The 21,023-nt window shown below is 39.7% G+C and overlaps 1 protein-coding gene across 9 annotated transcripts in view; it reads left to right on the top strand.

The window, feature by feature from the left end:
• The window catches only part of SCEL (sciellin), a 321,637-nt gene that overhangs the window by 215,419 nt on the left and 85,195 nt on the right, over positions 1–21,023 (top strand). For 6 of the 9 annotated variants that reach the window (XM_019444130.2, XM_019444129.2, XM_019444126.2 and 3 more), the window contains 3 exons: positions 9,203–9,320; positions 12,532–12,591; positions 17,071–17,139. In XM_019444130.2, coding sequence (XP_019299675.2) covers positions 9,205–9,320; positions 12,532–12,591; positions 17,071–17,139 — 245 coding nt within the window. In that variant the 5' untranslated portion in view covers positions 9,203–9,204. Of the gene's footprint in view, positions 1–8,449; positions 8,512–9,202; positions 9,321–12,531; positions 12,592–17,070; positions 17,140–21,023 lie in introns of all 9 variants that reach the window. The other 3 variants (XM_019444137.2, XM_019444122.2, XM_019444135.2) reach the window with 1 other exon arrangement.

Genomic DNA, 21,023 nt, shown 5'->3' with positions numbered 1-21,023 from the left:
TCAGATTCTGTCTCCCTCTCTCTCTGCCCCTCCCCCACTCGCACTCTGTCTCTCTCTGTCTCAAAAATAAACATTAAAAAAATTTAAAAAAAAATTTAAAAAAATAAAAAAGAAGTTTGATAAATTGGAAGATTTTGGAGTTAAAATAAAGAAATATCACTCAATGCAGATCTCTGGATACCTTGGTACAATGATCCAAGAAAGCCTACTCCAATCTTACTCTCGGTTGAGGTCCTTCAGCAATCTACAGTGGAGGAAAAGTCATTCTTCTCACCCTTTCTTTTAGCCTGTCACTTTCCACCCATCAGTCCCTTTTGTTTCCTGGGCTTCTGGGACAGGAACTTCATTACCAGGTTGAATACCAGCTGTGCACTAGCTATCCAGCTTCAGGTAAGCTACTCATCCTAAAACCTCTTTCCAGAAACAACTACTTTCAGCCACTGCTCACATTTCCAACTCTTGCCCTACCTTCTGCAAAGAGTCTGACTTCATTGAAATCATTCATCATAAAGTTTCATTTAAGTGTGGAATGAGGATAATAACAGCATCAAACTTAAAGCATTGTGTAGGTCTTAAATGAGATAATACATGTAAAATCTGAACTCAATAGAGCTGACACTATCACATGACCAGTGGTCAGAATTGATTTTTTTCTTTTTTTTTCCCTTTCTTCTTTCATCCTCTAGTTTGTTAGCCTATATTCTGCTCTTTTCTGCCTCATTTATCCTATTCCCTTTCCTCTATGCAACACCCATTCAGGTTTCTTTGCTCACTGGATCTTTCTGAATAGAAAGTTAGCAGAGAATAGTGAAGGCCTTATTAGGTAAGCCAAGAGTCATTTTGCCCTTGTGTGGGATGGGAAGACCGATTCACAGTCTTTTTTTCAAGAAGACCCAAATGATGAAGGAAAAGAGTGTAGCTTAGGAGGTGGCCCCGGAAATTTTTAGGGTTTGGACCGGTGGAGCTGGGACTGAGATTGGGTTTAACCTAACAGACCTAAGGGCTCTTGGGGAAATGCTCTTATTACAAATAGAAAACACTGAAGAAAATTGAGACAGACCATAAGGAGATGAAGAAAAACTGAGAAGACAAATCAAAGAAATAGGAGATGTTTGATAGTTTTAAATACATCCAAAGAGAACTAAGAAACTTAATTGCTTCTGTGATTCAGAGCTTAAGGAGAATGATTTCATCTAAAACCTAAGGACAGATGTCTTTGTGTGTAGGCTGTGAGCATCGGGTAAAAACCAGCTCTTTCTGCTGTTTGGCCACAAAGGGGAAACAAAAGATGATCCAGAAGCTGAAAAGTTTTTCTCTCTATCTTTATAGACTTGACGTCATGATTTCATACTAGAATTTTCAACTTAAGCATTTGATGCTTTAAAGGAAAAGGTTTTTTTAAATTCCCAGTATAATAGAGACAAACAGCTTTCATACATCTTTTCCCATAAAATACCACATTTAAAATACAGTTGCTCGTGGGGTGCCTGGGTCGCTCAGTCAGTTAAGTGTCTGACTCTTGGTTTTGGCTCAGGTCATGATCTCATGGCTTGTGGGTCCAAGCCCCATATTGGGCTCTGTGCTGACAATGTGGAGCCTGCCTGGGATTCTCTCTTTCCTTTTCCCTCTGCCCCTCCCCCACTTGCATACACACACTCTCTCTCAAAAATACATAAATATTTTTAATAAAAAATAAAATAAAATAGAGCTACTGGTAATCTGCCATCAGTGAGGCATATGCACTGGTAACAGTGTTTTGAGGAGCCAACATTAGAGTCTCATCTTTCTCCTGAGAAGTTAAAAAACTTATTTGGAATGAAACTGAAGGACAGCACTTGGAAATAAGTCAAATTGGCTGAACTGAGGCTACTAAGGCAGCATTATTAGATACCTTATAGACATATATAGACACAAAGGTGGGGCTGAAGGAGATTGTGTGAGGGGTATAAGAGGAACACATGCAGATTTAATGAGAAAAATTTATTTTCTCGCAATATTAGTTACGTTCATTAAAAAAACCCTCTGTATATTTATTAAACTATTACCACCTGAAAATAGAATATGTTACATGTTCCTTTCTCATTTACTTTGTGCCAGTGGACACAATAGGCTAGGGAAGAGTATAAAACATTATTAAGTTATCTAGCAGGGAGATCTATCCAGGAAAGGAGTCCAATCAGGAATAGTGCCAGGCCACTCATGACTTGAGTGTAGATTCAGGAGGGGTGAGGCTCGAGGCTGAGCTGTCCGGGGATACTGGAACAACCATTCATTACTACTGCTCCTCCCATCTCCTCTTCCATTATCTCTCATCTTTTGGAACTCCAGGGCATTTCCCTGAGTGTCTGGTGTTGGCTATATCACACAGTACTTTGAGCAACATGTAGTATCATGTACTCAAAACAGCCTTGGCATTGCACTAGTGTGGACCTAATTATAATTCCTGGTTCCGCCACTTACTGTGTGACCTTGGGCAGGTTATTTAACCTCTCTGAGTTTTGGATTCCTATAATTAGAGGTGATAGTACTCATTTGGAAAGATTAAATAAAATAATATGCACAAAGCATGTGAAGCAATAGTAGGGACTCAACAAGGAATCCTTCTTGCTAGGAACATTAAACACATGGACATATTGTAAGAAATAGTGTTTTACTGATAAAAGAGTCACAGATATCTTATATTTTGTAGGCCATCATGGCTTTTTTACACCTTACACCTTCTACTTGCTCCACCATGGACTCATAATAGGCAGGAAGAACATTAAGCTTGAGTAATAAAAATATGGAGAAACGATCTTCTGAATGAACTAGTAGTTTCTTTTTCTCTTCCAAGGAGAAGTCAAGAGATAGATAATCCAGGTCAATGGTGGCAGCTCTGTGATACTGTCAATGCACCAGGTTCCTTCAACTTCCCACTCTGCCCTTCTTGGTATGCGACCTTAGTCCTCATGGTTAGTCCATGGTCCCAAGATGGCAGCTCCTACCTTCTTCATAGTATTCTAGTTTGAGAGAAGAGGGAGAGTGAAGCACAAAAAGCTAAGTCCTTCCCAGGGACTTTCATTGGAAGAGGCAACAGGATAGAACCAAGTTTCTTAGAGCAAGTGGGATTGTTGGAACCTTTCCTAGAAAGTATTACAGAGACTCTGGGGTGGAGCCAGTGAGGTGTTTACAGGACACCCGAAGCTTGTCCGGGAGAAAGAGGTTAAGGGCCATGAGTTTCTTGGATGTCTTATCTCTTTTGACTCCATTTAACCAGGCTTTTTGGAGAATGCCTAGCTACAGAAGGCATGAAAATATCAGACCCTCTAGCAGAATGCTGGATCTGATTAGGGCCATTCTCTAAATAAAAGGTAAAGAGGAGATACCTGCTTTTCTCTGTACAACTCTGCAGGAAGTGCTGAGGATGTGGGAGTCTCTGGCATAGAGGAAATAATGATGAGCCTCCAGCTAGAAAGCCCCAGGTCGAGTCCCAGCTTTGCCACTCATTAGCTATTTGAGCCGAGTCTCTGCTTCTGCCTCTGCAAAGAAGGGATTAGATCACTGTATTTTTTTTTAATTTAAGTACAGTTGTCATGCAATGTTATATTTATTTCAGGTATACAATGTAGTGATTTTGACAATTCTTTATATTACTCAGTGCTCCCTACTGTAAATGCAGTTACCATCTATCACCACACAATGTTACTACAAAATTATTGAGTGTATTTCCCATGGTGAACCTTTCACTTCCATGACTTATTTATTTGATAGCTGGAAGTTCGTACTTCTTAATCCCTTTCACTTATTTTCCAATTCCCCCATCCCCATCCCCTCTGGCAACCACCAGTTTGTTCTCTGTATTTATGAGTCTGTTTCTGTTTTATTTGTTTGTTTGTTGTTGTTGTTGTTGTTGTTGTTTTAGATTCCACATATAAGTGAAATCATATGGTATTTCTCTTTCTCTGTCTGACTTATTTCACTTAGCATAATACACTCTAGTTCCACCCATGTTGTTGTGGAATTATATCACTCTTAAATGTTGTGGAAACCAAATGGGATAAATTATAAAGTTCTATAAAGTTATGTAAAGTGTTATTATTGTCTGAACTCTCCTCCTTACCCAGCAGAACTTAAAGGGGCAGCAGAAGCCTTGCTTGGGAGGAGAATTGAGGTGGGATGTGAGTAGAATACCAAAGAAAATCTAATAAACAACATCCATATAGAATCACACAAATGTGGTGTTTTATGTCTGGCTTCTTTCATTTAGCATGTTTTAAGCTTCATTCATGTTGTAGTATGTAGCCTAAGCAGGCTCCATACTGTCAGCACAGAGCCTGATGCGGGGCTCAATCTCAAGAACCATGAGATCATGCCCTGAGCCAAAATCAAGAGTTGGGTGCTTAATGTCCTGAGCCGCCCAAGTACCCCAATACTTCAGCTTTTAACAATTGCTGAGTAATATGTATGAATATAGCATTTTCATATTATATGAATATACCATATGTTATGTACCCATTCATCCATTGATGGACATTTGTGTTGTTTCCACTTTGGGCTATTTTGAATAATGCTGCTATGACCATTCTTGCACAAGTTTTTTGTGTAGACGTATGTTCATAACCAAGAGAATATCAAGGAGTGCACAGAGAAGCCTTCTCTGTGAGGGTTTGTTTGCTGCAGAGGCTGTCCTGGCGCTCCTACTGCCAAGCACTAGGGGCCAGAGCTCATGGGACTTCCAAAGAGTGAAATGTCTAGAATCAGGTGGGCCGCTTCTGTCCCCTTTTCTTCTCACCCTAAAGTGAGGATACCGGTCTAGTCTTGCAATGATTCGTGATGAGCAATGCTGCTGGTTGATACGGAAAGAGTTGGCTTTGGTTTAGAAGACAGATTATGCTTCTTCCCACCACAGGTATGTTACATACTCTCCCTGAGATTCAGTTGTCTCATCTGGAAGATGGAAGTAATAATAGCTAACTCGCAGAGCTTATACAAGGATGAGACAATGCCTGTGAGGCATCCTGTTCAGAGCAGATGCTCTTGCTATTAGTAGTTGCTCTGTGCAGTAGGACAGTTGAAGACACAAAGGGCACAGGTCAGAGACAGGGTGACACAAAGCCCTTTGAATGACCTAACTATGTTAGAAATGTTTAAATCATGTTTCCCATAAGTACTCTATTTGTTTGCTAGTGCTGCCATAACAAAATATCACAGACTAGTTGACTTAAACAACAGAAGTTTATTCTTTCACAGTTCTGAAGGCTAGAAATCCAAGATCAAGGTGCTGTCAGGTTTGGTTTCTCTTGTGGACTCTCTCCTTGGCTTGCAGATGGCCACTTTCTGTGTCCTCCCATGACCTTTTCTCTGCACATACACCCCTGGTGTCTCTTTGTGTGTCCCAAATTCCTCCTTCTATAAGATTACTAGACAGGTAGGATTAGGGCCCACCTAATGGCCTCACTTTAACTTAATCATCCCTTTAAAGGCTCTGTATTCAAATACAGTCACATCTTGAGGTACTGGGTGTTGGGCTTCAACATAGGAATTTTGGGAGAGACACAATACAGCCCATAATAGGCACCTGAGGAGCGTCTACTCTGTCTGTCCCAGGCACCAGAGATCTAGAAGGGAAAGACTCAGGTCTTGCCCACAGGACTGTCAGTCTTTTGAAAGAGACAGACAAATAGACAATTGTAAAATGCCTTTTCTCCATTTACCTTGGCCTGTATCTTACACTTAAATTTGCAGTATTTACGAATATATCATCAAATATACATTCAGTATTTTGACCACCTCAGAATCTCATTTCAGTCAGCTATGGACTCTCCACGTCTTTACCAGCTCAGGAAGAGAATTTATTGGAGCCCACTTAGAAACAGGAAAAGGCTAGCCAAGAACCCAGAGAAGCTGGGCCAAACTGAGGGGGAAATGAAGTAGCTGAGACTGAAGTGTGTCTTCACATGCCTCTTTTCCACCCAATTCTGCCAAATTTTAGTGAGCTTCAGAAACAGCCAGCCAGAGGTTGCCCACACTCCTTGCACACCCAGTGGCCCAAATTCAAGGCTGTTCCATCCCCTCCCCACACCCAACCACACCTGCCTTCTGTATTTGATCTCTTCTTTCCAAGATGATAGAGGCATGAGGTTAAAAATTGAGCACTTTCCATGTGTTGGGCAATAATTAGACACTTTACATATGTCATCTAATTTGACCTTCAAAGCAGCCGTATTTCACCTCATTTGATAGATGAGGGAGCAGAACTACAACACACCCTGAGTAACAATCAGTAAATAGCATCCTTTAAATGCACATCGTTCTAACTTCACTAAGACCTTCAGCCTCTCAGCTATTAGTGATGTGAACACCTGCTGATCTCTGTGAAGATAATGCCATGGCTGATTACATTGGTGGTTAGTGTTAGGATGGGTTCCTAGAAGCAGTGCTCAAGAATTTTGGTGCCTGTGACTTATTGAGGGTAGGCTCTCAGGAGAAAGGAGAAAGGAGGAAGAAGAGGCAGAGGAAGGGTCTGAGCAAGCATATGCTCTCTGTTAGTCTAGCTTCAGCCTGATCCCATAGTGAGCTCTGAAGCACAAATCACCTGCAGAATTGGCTCTACCTTGAGGCAAGAGACCCACATTTTACCCTTGGTAATTCAGCACTGCAGGTTGTAGTGTGTGGGGAGTGTGTGTAAACAGGCAGCCCCACTAGTTAAAGGCAATTCTCTAGAGCAGGTGTAGTCATGAGCCCATAGTGCCAAACACCAGACAGGTAGACCTGGTCTGGGCACCGGCACATTCCACTTCCCACCTACTCTAGGGCAAGAGTATGACTCTAAAAGAAGACCCCAAGGAAAACAATGATGTGATCCAAAGAAATGTGTCTTTGCCATTTCAGGTCCTATGGCCTGATAACATGGTCTTAAGTTGAAATAGTACTTAGAGTTGAACAGAGTGGTTTTTGTGCATATTATTCATTTAATCATCACAAACTTATTTTTTTAATGTTTATTTACTTTTGAGAGAGAGAGAGAGAGAGAGAGAGAGAGAGAGAGAGAGAGAACGAGGTAGGGAGGGGCAAAGAGATGGAGACTCAGAATCCAAAGCAGGCTCCAGGCTCTGAGCTGTCAGCACAGAGTCCCACGTGGGGCTCAAACTCACAAACCACGAGATTATGACCTGAGCCAAAGTCGGACACTCAACTGACCGAAGCACCCAGACATGCCTAATCATCACAAGCTTATGATGGCAAGTTTCATTAGCCCATTTTACAGGGAGATTATGTGGTTCTGTTACATAACTTTGATGTGATAAAGCTGGGCCTATGACTTGCTTTTGACTTGAGATCTGATGTGCCTCCAACATTTCATACACTGTATGGTTGGATGGATTCTGCAAAAAACATAATATACCTCGTAGGGGGACCAGGCATCCGCATCCTCATTTGCCCAAGACTTTTTCTGTTTTAAAACTGAAAATGTCACACTTCAGGAAAGCCCAGGGCCAACATAACCATTAAGCAGAAAAAAGCAGTGCCTAAGGCCTAGTATACCTTTAGAAGCCTACAAAAAGGTTCTAATTTTAATTCTTTATAACAACAGAAGAAAAAATAAATATTATAATAATAATATATAATAATGAAGCCAACCTGGATTATTTTTCACTTTTGTACTAACAGTTGTAAAATATAATTTTTAACGGTGTGGGCATGTGCGTGCGTGTGTATGTGTGTGTGTGAGGGAAGAGGCCGATGAAAGCAAAAGTGTCTAGGACTCACAAAGTCATAATTCAGCCCTGTTACTCACTTTGGCTTCCCCAGGGGTCACTTCCTTTCTTAGGGCACTGTACATATTGTGCTGTGAATTCCATGTCACTATCTCCCTATTGACCTGAGCAAACATTTCTTTCACTCATCTTTTTGTCTCCAGCTCCTGGCTTAGTGCCAAGCATACTATAGGCATTCGATGCGTATTTATTGATTGAATAAATGAGTTAATTGATGACCTCATTCAGCCAATTGCTTGTTATATAATATAGGGGACACTAACTGCTCTTGGCCTCAATTTCGTTTTTTTTTAGTTTATTTATTTCTTTTGAGAGAGAGAGGATGGGGGGCAGAGAGAGAGGGAGAGAGAGAGAGAACCCCAAGCAGGCTCTGTGCTGTCAGCCAGAGTTTGACATGGGGCTGGATCTCACGAACTGTGGGATCACAAACCGCCAAGACCAAGAGTTGGATGCTTAACTGACTGAGCCACCCAGGTGTCCCTTGGCCTTAATTTTTACATCTGTAAAATAAATACGTTGGAATCAACGAACTCTCTGGTTCTTAGGGGGCACTTTATGTCATGTATTTGTTGTACCAGATCATGTGACTTTCTTAATGTCATTGAAAAATGTGTTTTATTAGCAATGAAAGAGTCACTTGTAGATTCTTAGAGTCATTGTTGTGTATCTCCCTCTCTCTATTTTTCTTTTAGATCCTTCCTGGAAGGCAGCATGTCAAATTTTACCTTGAGAAAAATGTCTCCCACAGGAAATGGTAATGTAGATAATATTTTCCTTACTCAGAAAACTTAAGTATATGAGAAAAACAACTCATAGCTCCTAATTCTTTTATATAGATATTGAATGTTTAGAAGCAACAATCTAACTTAATTAGCATTGCCAAGTTAGGCTTCAGGAAAATGTAAGGGTGCTATAGCTTTTACTCATGTAATTGCGATTCAAAGATTTTGTAAAAAATCAATACAAATGTTCTTTTGTGTGGGGGACATTCTGGGCTTCTGACTCCCCTGAGATTAAAGAATTCAGTTACTTATAATCAAAAGCACCAGACCTGCTTGACTTTTAGTTAGTAGGTACTTTAAAAAATCTTGTGTGTACTTCTGAAGCATATTTCTTTTTAAACAAAATGGCCAACCACCAAACCCCGGCTTGGTTTATCTCAAGCCCATGGTTCTGTATTCCTGGGTGCCTCACGAGGCCTCCTGAATGCCACACTGTCAGTTTCAGTTGGCAGCTAAGCGATTTTATATGTTATCTTTGATGATGAGATATGGGATTTGTTCTTTCTTGCCAGCACATCCTACTTTGAAACAGTACTGGCCTTGTCAGTCTAGAAGATTGATGCTGGCCAATCAGATGTGCCTCTCGAGACATCGAGGTTAACAAACTCACTCTCAGCCCCATGCAATTACACTGCCCAGTTTCTTATTTTTTTCTGTTGACAGATATGAAGAGTACCACACAGGGGACCACACTGAGGCAACAGGGTTTCCACGAGGTGAACAAAAGAAGGAATTTCTTGCAGGATAACAGCTGGATCAAAAACCGTCCTGAAGAAGAAAAGTAAGAGGGTGTGGAGAGGGTGGGTACGTGGACAAGTAGGGAGAGCCATTCTCCAGTTGGGAAGCTAGCGGCCATCTGGAAAACAAGCACGTTCCTTAAAACACTGTTACATGACCTAATATATCGGCTTTCAGATTTTCAAGACTATCTCTACCATTTTTATTATCCACATCCCAAAGAGGATGTGAGTCATCAGGGAGAAAAAGCAGAGTTTCATTGTTAGAACTGAATAGACATTTGTGTTTACTTGATAAACAGAAAAGAACATGACTTTCCAGTTTCCCAAAAGATAATATTCAATCCATGGTAGGGAGATTCCAGATGCATGTTAATTATGTCAGTTGAAACAGATAATAGTATGATTCCTAATTTGCAAATTTAATAATAATTTATCTAAAATTTTGATATGTGCAAACGAAGTCAATACATTCTCAATTCATTTTAGTCCCAATGGTCATATATATCTAGGTACTCAGTGGGTGGTAAATGTAATATTACTTTGTAAGGGAAAACATTTGCCACCAAGAAAGTTTTGTCTGTTTTGAGCATTGCTTCTACTAGGTGTATGTTATAGACCTAAAAACTACAACTGTAGGCATATCACCTCATTGCCAACATAGACATTTGTCCAGCCCAGATATATTTATTACAAATTATGTGACACATATACATATATTTTTTGTTTCCCTCTTATGTGTCATACTTGATACTAGGTACATACTTTACATATAAAGTACCACAAAATCTTGGGGCACCTGGGTGGCTCAGTCAGTTAAGCATCCGACTCTTGATCTTGGCTCAGGTCATGATCTCACAGCCCTGGGATTGAGCCCGGCATCCGGCTCCACACTGAGCATGGAGCCTGTTTGAGATTCTCCTCTCTCTCTCTCTCTCTCTCTCTCTCTCTCTCTCTCCTACTTGCATGCTCTCTCTTTCTCTCAAATTAAAAAAAATCTCACAAATCACACAAGGTAGTTATTGCATCCTATATTTTATGGAAGAAGGATATGAGGCCCAGAAAGTTTAAGTAACTTGTCAAATCCCCACAACTATTAAGTGATGGAATTGAGATTTTAACATGACCCATTGTCTTTCTGTTACACTGATGGTCCTCATTCCGAGGCAGTTGTGTCCCCAGGGGATGTTTGCAAAGGTCTGGAGACATTTTCAGTTATCAAAATTGGGGAGTGCTCCTGACATCTAGTGGGTAGAGGTCACGGATGCCACTACACATCCTACGATGCACAGGGCTCTCCCCACAACACAAAATTATCCAGCCCGTAGTGTCATGGTGCTAAAGTTGAGAAGCTCTGCATTACAGGATATTTACTGTACGCTTTCTACTAAACTGCCCATATATAGTTATTTGCGGCACATACTTGTAACCATTAAATGAAGATGTCTATTAGTTTCTGTCATTAAATATTATTATTTTAAGGGAATATAGGTGTATTTAGAGACTCACACTGACTTTTGTAGTTAACATTCATGGACAATGATTATTTCCTTTAGTAACACATTTACTACTTATGTCAGAGCCTAATATGGCATTTCTGTCTTCCCTAATTTCTGTCTTCTGACATCCCTAGAGTGATGTCAAACGTGAATCATAAATTCCGTGTTGCAAATATATGCACAGATGGGTGAAAACAGAGATGTCTAAGACAAATTGTAATTGGTAGGAATGACGGTTTTATGCCAGGCGTGCCTCCTTTATAAAGGCTCAGGGAAGCCGGCTTAGAGGATGTGCCAGCTGCTGAATGCAGGGGAAATTGGCTCTGATGCTTTGCCCACTCCTACTGGCCCACTTCTGGGCTGTGTGTTGTGATTCTTCTTCAGGTAAGGATGTGTCTGGTGTCCAATACTCTCTCATAAGCTTAAGAAAGGGGATACCAAGAGAGATGAAACAATTCTCTTGGGATTTTTGAGGGTATAAATTTGCTGGGATTGTTTCAACCTCACCGTTCATCTTTCTTTTTAATTATCCACCACAGTTTCTTGTAGAGCTTTATTACAAATTGTTCCAGAGTGTTGAGTAACATTAAGGGAGCAGACCCAGGAACAATGTGGTATTTCAGGTTTGGTTGGGTTGACATGAAAAAGGTTCAGGTACTTACTCTTTGGCTTTGGTTCAATGCCCAAAGCTCTTCTACATGTTTTGACAATTCCTAAAATTGCCTGTACTTTCAGGTCCACTGTACAAAGTAAGAAAGACATGGTTTGGGATTTTATGTATGAAGGTTTATGTATGTATGAAGGGCTATGTATGAAGGGTTAAGCAGTAGGAAAAAGCAGAGGTTTGAAATAAAAAGATCTGGGTCCTAGACCCACGTCTGTCACTTACTAACCTTTTAGTCTTAGGGAAACCACAAAATCTCTGATCAATTTCTTCTTCTGTGAATTGGATGTGACAGAGTCTTCCTTGCCTAATTCATAGGATTATTATTATTTTTTTAATGTTTTTATTTATTTTTGAAGGAGAGAGAGAGAGACAGAGCATGAGCTAGGTAGGAACAGAGAGAGAGGGAGACACAGAATTCGAAGCAGGCTCCAGGCTCTGTCAGCACAGAGCCCGATGCGGGGCTCGAACCCACGAAGTGTGAGATCATGACCTGAGCCGAAGTCGGACGCTTAACCGACTGAGCCACCCAGGCACCCCTCATAGGGTTATTTTAAGAACCAAAAAAAAGCAAACTATGTATTCTCATGGTTCAAAAATGGTTTAAATCTCCTGTGAATGAATGATCCACCTTCTTAGCCACAAATATTGGTACTTATTTTCCTACTTTTTGTCAAGGAAAACTATCAAGTCCATCCAATGAAAATGTCCAAGTATAAAGGACATAATTTAAAATATTTTTGTAGAAAGCTTTTGCCTTCCTGCAGAAAAGCACTCTTGTAATGTACACAAGGTAGATATGTACATGTTCCCACACTCTGATAAAAAAAATAATACTCATCCCATTATTGAATCATATGGAAACCTGATGGGATATATCAGAATAATGATTATTTGTACTGACAAACTTGTTTCTTTTCATCATGCACTTTCAAAGGGAGACTAATAAAAATAAATGCATTGTTGTGTTCTTATGCCTGAAATAAAATGAATTCATCTTGCCCTAAATTGTGAGCTCCTTCCCCTATCTCCCTTATTTACCAAATACTGTGGGAACTTTGCATGTGACTTAATTTTGTTCTTTCTCTGCAGAGATGAAAATTATGGTAGGGTGGTGCTCAGTCGACATAACTCCCATGATGCCTTGGACAGGTGGGTGTTTCAGACAAGTTACATCATTAGAAGAAACACAAAGACGATAGTTTTGAGAGAAGACTTGTTCAAGACAAACTGAATATTTGTGGCTTGCCTCAGGCTTTCCCTGGCATTCTGGAAGACTCTGTGATATCATCAGGAGTTTCCATAAGGCAAAGTCTGTGCTTCTGCAGCTCTATGCTTCCAGAACCACAGCTTGGAGGTGTAGAATAACCAATCCCCTGAGGTAGCCCACTTGATGGGGAAAGGAAAGGACCCTCTTGATGGGAAAATGGTTCACAGAAATGTGACCAGATAAGAGATCTCTGAACCTTAGGAAAAGGAACCCCTAAAATACAGAAATAACAGCCCTAGAGTCCACCTGCTTTATGAGCAGTACCTTCTTTTTAGAAACTTCTAGGCTTGTGGAAAACCATTAAATGATACTGACTGTAAAAAGACTGACAGACATATTGTAGAAAGAATCAGGCAAAACTTGTAATCACAATAATGTAACTAATCTAAGATTGATCACATAAGCAGATAATATTCTTGTTAAAACACATTTATGCTCACACACATACAAACAACCACACCCATCAAAAGAACCCAAGTATCAGACACAAGTTTTATCTGGTCCAGTAGACCGTGCCTGTGTGCCACCAAGACATACTTAGTAAAAGAGTGTGATTGTTTTTCATGGCGTGGACTTTAAAAAGTTAAGTAGACACCTTGGGGTGCCTGGGTGGCTCAGTCAGTTAGGCCTCTGATTCTTGATTTTGGCTCAGGTCATGACTTCACAGTTCATGGGATGGAGCTCTGAGTTGGGATCCTCACTGACAGCACAGAGCCTGTTTGGGATTCTCAATCTCTCTCCCTGTCTTTCTACCCCTCGCCCACTCATTCTCTTTCTCTCTTTCTCAAATAGATACACTTAAAAAAAAGAAAAAAGTTATGTAGACACCTTGAATATTTTATAAACTTTTATTCATGAATGTTTCTTTTTTTTTTAAATTTTTTTAATGTTTATTTATTTTTGAGACAGGGAGAGACAGAGCATGAACAGGGGAGGTCAGAGAGAGAGGGAGACACAGAATCTGAAGCAGGCTCCAGGCTCTGAGCTGTTAGCACAGAGCCCGACGTGGGCTAGAACTCACAGACCGCGAGATCATGGCCTGAGCCGAAGTCAGCCGCTTAACTGACTGAGCCACCCAGGCGCCCTGATTCATGAATGTTTCTAAACCCTTTTAAACCTGTTCATAATTTTGACCTGTTCTGAGGGTACCGAGCTTAGAATCTTCTACACAAAGTATCTGTTGGGTGTTCTGGTTCCCAGCCTTTGTTCATCTGATTGATCGTTCTGTGACTACTTCTGCCCTCTCCTTGGTCTTCATGACTTTGAAGATTTCAGCCTGGTTTCCTCTTGGCTCTCATCTCACCAAACAAAGGGAATCTGATTATTTCAGTCCAGCCACCAGTGGCAATTGTTGCCTCCATTTTATTTGTCTTTCTCTGGAACTATTCAGAACAAATATACTTGTTTTGGAGTATGGCAGTGAAAAGTAATCTTCATATTCTTAGTGTGTTTTAGGACAAGAGTTTAATGCTTTATGTGCTTATTTATATTTTAAACTATACTGGTTTCCTGAGCCCTTCCTATTGGTGAACAACATTCTGTCTAAAGCAGCACATTGAACTTATATCTTCAGTAACAAAAATGTGCGAGCCCATGATGTTTTCCTGTTGACTCATAACTAGTGTCTCAAAACATGTTCTAAGAAGGGAAATGCAGGTTATTTTTCTCCTTGCGCTTGCTCAGATAGATGCCCACTTGGCCCTTTTCTGCCATTTCACAGAGGCTGTACCCACTTTAAGTACTGAACACCATTTGGAACATCTACCATATGCTTGACATAGTATCAGGTGCTGGGAATACAGAGATGCATAAGACACCACCCTTGGCCTTAGGGTTCTGGAAACATATGGATCCATAGACTACAATACTAGAAATCTACCATGGAAGTGCTATTGGGGAAGTGTGTGACAGTGCCATGGGAATAGAGAAGAGAGAGCCCAAGTCTGTTTGAATTAATGATAGATGCCACCCAGAAAAAGGTCTTTGGTGTCAGCATTGCTGTTCAAAGAGTGAGGAGGGGTTTCCGAGTAGGGAAGGGCAGCTGGTGGGCATGAGAAGTGCTTCCAGCAGAAGTGGCAACGTGTGCAAAAGCTTCCTGTGAGCAGACTGATAATAAAGGAAAGGGAAGATAAACAATATATTCTCCTTACCTTAGATAACAGCTTCACAGTATGCACAAACTAAGAAATTTTGCCATGTACTTCTGCGAGATTGTTTAAACCAGTTAAATAAGCCTGGTAGCACAAATACCTGCAGAGAGGTCAGTTGTCAACCAGGCACTGGCCTGAGGACTGGGAACAAAACAAAGTCCCTGCTTCCATAGAACCCACATCTTAGGTGAAGATGGAGGATGGGAGAGACTGAAAATAAATAAACACGATACAACGTGTTTGTATTGCCATAAGTGCTAGGAAGAATAAAGTCAGCTAATGAGACATAAAGGAGGCTGTTTGAGAAGGGGCTGTTTCACAGAAGGGGACCAGATGGCCCCGCAGTGCCCCTTTGCATTCATGCATTAAACACAGTGGTGGACTATACTGTGATTTCATTCTGAGGTTGCTTTAAAACTCAGGGAGTTGCAGGGCCCCTGGGTGGCTCAGTGGGTTAAGTGTCTGACTTGGCTCAGGTTGTGATCTTGTGGTCCGTGAGTTTGAGCTCTGCGTCAGGCTCTCTGCTGACAGCTCAGAGCCTGGAATCTACTTTGGATTCTGTGTCTCCCTCTCTCTCTCTGCCCCTCCCCAGCTTGCACCCTGTCTCTCTCTCTCTCTCTCAAAAATAAATAAAAACGTTAAAAAAAAAATAAAAGGGAATTGCATTTGTCTTTACTTTTCTCTTTCATCAACAGACACTGTTCCCTCTGCTTCTGTTTGAAAATGTTCACATCTATTTATCCTCTGAAGCCCTGCTCAAACTGCACCCTATCCATAAGGCCCTCTCTGATTCTTTTATCGAGAACTAAACTGTCTCACCTTAGAACTTCCTTGCACTTTACCTGAACATTTTTTGACACAAGCCATTTTGTTCTTTTGTATGTACACATCTAACTTGTCTCTGTGAGGGTAGGGTCCGTAGTTTTTATTCTTGATTTCCTCATAGTCACCAACACGGTGCATAGTATATTATTTATCTTAAAAATTTTGTCTAATAAAAGTACACTATATCAAGTTTAAAATTAAATTTTAATTTTTTTTCAACGTTTTTTATTTATTTTTGGGACAGAGAGAGACAGAGCATGAACGGAGGAGGGGCAGAGAGAGAGGGAGACACAGAATCGGAAACAGGCTCCAGGCTCCGAGCCATCAGCCCAGAGCCTGACGCGGGGCTCGAACTCACAGACCGCGAGATCGTGACCTGGCTGAAGTCGGACGCTTAACCGACTGCGCCACCCAGGCGCCCCTAAAATTAAATTTTAAGTGCATATACTGTTTTAGTACTTTTTCTGATTCAGTATCTTTGATCTGTCAGCTTCAAATGATACTTTGAAATGCAAACACAGTGAATCATGGCATAATTCCCCAAAGAGCTTGCTTTTTCTGTATCACAGAGCTATATAAGGCATTAAACAGCTTGTTTTTGCTGCAGTCTGATCAAGATATTCCCATTTGCTTTGATGATCTTGATTCCTATTTTGAAGCTCCTATCCTCTCTTCCCTTTTCGTCTTCTTTCCTCTTCCCTTTGTTCTGCTTTTCTGCTTACCTGTCTTCCTCAACTTTCTTTGCTTTCTGTCTCTCTTCTCCCTACTTCTCCTTATCTCCCTTTATTCACCTCTCCTCCTTGCATCTATCCTTCCTCTCTTCTCCCACTTGCTTTTCATTTTTTTCCAACTTTCCTGTTTCCTTCTTTTCCTTTCTTCCCTCTCCCTTCACTCAGCAAGTTCTTTTTTTTCAACCCTGTCCACGGTGCTGAAGTTTAAATAAAGCTATTTGTATTTAGCCTGTTGACCTGGCGTAGGGTGCTACTAAAATTCTGCAAACAAAACATAGCTGATTTTAAGTCTATTGTGTTTAAGTCCTATGATGGAGAAGTCAACAGTATTGACAAGAGTACATATTAGTTATTAACTATTTTGCATATCGTGTTGTTTGTTTTGCCTATCCTTATCTCCAATTTAAATATGTTACATTGAAGTTAGAAATAATTGGACCTAGAGAAGAATTCATTTATTAGCATAGGGAGTTGGGTTTGCCATAATTTATTCCATCCAAGTCAAAACCTTGGAAGATTTAGATATTTTGAAGCTGTCTTTCCTTGGTAACATGTACATCTCCTACTTGAATAGGCCAAAATTCTACCAAAGGCATGATAGGTTATAAACTTTTTGGTAATTTGTTTGATCTTCTGTAACTATTTTTTGCTACAGGAAAGCAAATGAGAGAGATGAGCCAAAAGCTACAATTAGTCGGTACAGATCTGATGACACTTTAGACAGGTAAGATGTTTTTTTAATCATGTAAGCAGAATGCATAATGTCTATTAAATCCCCTTTTTTTGTCAAGCATGAGGTATTTAAATGTTTGCAAAAGTAAGTTTTGAACAAGATATTTTATATCCAGGGACATAAGGGCTATTCAGATCGAATTACCTTCTTCAAAATTCACAAAATCTTGACTCAATATTCTGTTTTCCTAAAATCTTGCCAATATTAGATTGATAAAAACAATTCTGAAGAAACTGGTTTGGGTATAAGTAGGGTGGACACTCCATGGAAACTGTTTGGTTTAAAATGGAGAATCTAGTTATTTTTGTGAATATGAGTAGTCAGTTCTCGTTCTGACTTTTGGTCTTTCCATCCCCCTGATGGAAAAACAGCAGTTTCTGTTTTTATGGAGAGACTGTAAATTATAATAATACAATCATTTTTATCCTCTCTGGTATAAAGCCATTAGCTCTTTACAAGGTGAAACTATTTTTGTGGTGGCAGTAGAGTCCCCATATGGCTTATAGAAGGGTCCATTGTGTTGTGCCTGTTGTTATTTCCTTCCTACACAGAGGGAAAGGGCTCATTTCTGTGGAGAAAATTGAGCAATATCTATTTAGATTGAAGTGTAAATGCTACAAATCACACTTTTATTTTATATTTGGTAGTGGTGCTTAATAAGCATATAAAGAGTAAAGTTAACATCTTTAGTTGGAGTCTAGACAATGGACACCTGAGACCACTGACAGTTGAGGTCACTCTCTGTAGCTAAAGATATGCTGTCATTGTAGACAAAAATGCCACCTGCTGTATTTTAAGCAGATGTGCTGTAATTTATGGTATCTTATAGATTCTATACTCAGTATTTGCCAGTATTAATTCATGTAGGAAATGTATATACTTCTGCACTATTCATAGGTTTTCAAACCAGTTTCTCTAATAGAGGCTAATCCACACTGGTGTTCCTAAGAAGTTAATTTCTCTCTTGTAATTAATAGCCTCAACAAAAATGAGTGTGTAGAGTATTTGCGCAAGATCTCATCTCCATGGCACTGAGTGGAAAGAGGAGTCAAAATAACTGTCCATTCATGGTGGCCTTGAGGGCTGTCCTGTTGCACCATTAATTGAAGATGGAAACCCTATTTCTAGGAATGAATCTGGAAGTGAGATAATTATGCCTCAAGAAAGGGAAATAGGTGGGAAACTTTGTAAGCTGTGTATTTGAAGGTCTATATTAGGCCAGTCAAGACAGAGCCTAATTCATTCATTAGCAATGAATTAGACTAGACCTTACAGACTAATCAGTTGAGTTGTTCTCAGCCTCAGCTGCAATTTAGAATCACTGAGAGAGCTTTGAAACTTTACTGATAACTTGGTCCCACCACCCCTCACCCCCAAAACTCTGATTTAATTAGTCTGAGGTGAGAGTCGGGCATTTTTAAAGCTTATGAAGTGATTCTAATATGCAACCAAAATTCAGAACCACTAATCTAGCCCAAAAGTCCTTCATTTTATACACTAGAAAATGAGGCCAGAGATTACCTGGTTTATTTATCCAGAAGTTTAGTGGCATGTTTGGTCAGCTCATTCCCCAGGCAGTCCTGAGTTCCAGTAGTATGCTACATCCTCTAAGTGTGGAAATAGATATGATGGAGAGAACTCAGGAATCAGTACAGAAAGGCAAGTCCTATTAGCAGGAGTCAGATTTTCATAATGCTGGCCACTCTAAATGTAAGACATGAAATAATTTTAGGAGGAAGATGACCAACCAACATCTGGTATACATGTGCGTATGCATTTCAAGAACGCATTTATTTTATTTGTTATTTAATTTTAATTTTTAAAAATATTTTGTTTTCAAGTAATCTATACACCCATCGTGGGGCTCAAATCCACAACCCTGAGATCAAAAGTCACATGCTCCAAATAATGCATTTATTTTAAATGAATAGAAGAAAAGTACTTTGGAGTTGTATTTTTAAAAATATATATGTAGGTTAAAGTATGAGGTGTTCTAAAGAAACATAAGTAAATAACTACGTATGTAGCATGCAATATGGCCCAAATCCTAAAGGTGGTTTGACTAATTTGAAAAACCTAGGTTAGGGTGACCTCTAGTGTTCTCTTGTGGAAATGTAACTTTTCCTTTGGGTCTTTTGATCATGCTGCTAATTACCATATTTGGGTATTTACTGTTTCTAAGATTGACGCTTCTCAAAACAACCTATTCCATACACAAGTTGGAAAAAACTTAATTTTCAAGAGAAATACAAAGTAAAGTTAATCTTCCTAATAAGAAACTGACATATGTATTGGAATGGTGGTTTACAGTTCCCTCCACTATTACTCAAAGACTGATCCCCCTAGTGGCATACAAGAGATCCTGGAGGTGAAGAACAGTAAGTGAAGGAAGACATGTTGACCCAACAGATGAGTGTTGAAACTATCACACTACAAAATTAGATGTAGGACATTGGGCTCTACTGGGACGATTTTGGAGACAAACCACTTCCTAGTTGGGTGACCAAGAAAAAGTCACTTACTTTCTCTGAGACTCCATTTCTTCATCTATAAAATGAAAATAATTATACCTCCCTTGTGAGGATGTTTTAAAGAGTAGAGACTAACATGTATACAGTAAGCAGCAAAGAGTAGGTAGCTATTTTTATTATTACATGCACTATTGCCTACATAGATTTACACCATAGCATTTTGAGTAACTTCATTTAATTTTAACATCAGACTTTGCCTTTATTTAAACATTGAGAATGTTTGATATTAAGGATCTGTTTACTTTAGATAAATTGTTGTTTTCCATGTACCAGAGTAGCAATTTCCCAAGATTACTTTTGTCTCATGTTAGGGTCTCATAGGTAGCTATAAAGTCTGAGTAGAGTTTCCAAGGAACATTTAATTCTTTTTAATTTTATTTTATTTTTAAAGTTTATTTATTTGTTTTTGAGAGAGCATGTGTGAGAGTGGGAGAGGGGCAGAGAGAGAGAGAGGGAGAGAGAGAATCTCACGAAGGCTCCACATTGTCAGCACTGAGCCCGATGTGGGGCTCAATCTCATGAACCATGAGGTCATGACCTGAGCCAAAATTAATAGCTGGATGCTTAACTGGCTGAGCCATCTAGGCACCCCTCCAAGGAACATTTAAGATTTAAGATTTACAGTCATCTGACATCTTACTTATGGTACCCACAGTGGTTTATTGCAGAGCCCTTTAAATATAAACATCCCAGAGGCTCAGTAGCAGTTAGTGAAAGGTATAAATTCATAGTCCTTTGCCTGACAATCACCTTAGATATGAGTTTTTTAAACATGGGTTCTAGGAATACATGGGTTCTAGGAGCCTGTACAAGTTAAAGCCTATATTGTGAACAGTCTGTTGAGAATATAGAGCTGTGGAAGATTTCAACCTTCCTTCCTTTTTGCATTCAAGAGCTATCAATTTATGGCATTATGCACTATAAACAAAACCTTGTTTGGAGTTAACTCATAGCATTTTAATGTATTAGAGTTATTTACCCCATATTTTAGTTACACATATCAAGATGACATTATGAATTGAAATCATTTTAAATTTATGACAGTTAAGTCATATTTTCTCCCACATTAATTATTTTTTAGAATGAGGCAAAGTTAGTGCCCATCTTTCCAAGAGTAGCTTATATAAAGCCATGTACTAAAGTTGACAGTAAAATTAAAAGTTTAGAGAAAGTTATAGTAGATCCATAATGTTGGATCAACAGAAAAGTTTTGCTGACCTTTTGTTTTCCTGAACCTAATTTTTCTCCATCCTAGTTTCGTGCAAGCCTGCAGAATGCTCCCCAGGATAGCCCCGTGTCTCAGGAAGAAACTTCCTATCCTATCTGACGTGAGAGAAGAAAGGG

This window comes from Panthera pardus, unplaced genomic scaffold (genome assembly GCF_024362965.1).
Source record: "Panthera pardus isolate Hobbes unplaced genomic scaffold, ASM2436296v1 HiC_scaffold_1, whole genome shotgun sequence".
Lineage (NCBI taxonomy): Eukaryota > Metazoa > Chordata > Mammalia > Carnivora > Felidae > Panthera > Panthera pardus.
The sequence above is the reverse complement of the archived record's forward strand: the minus strand, read 5'-3'. Positions and strand labels throughout refer to the sequence as shown.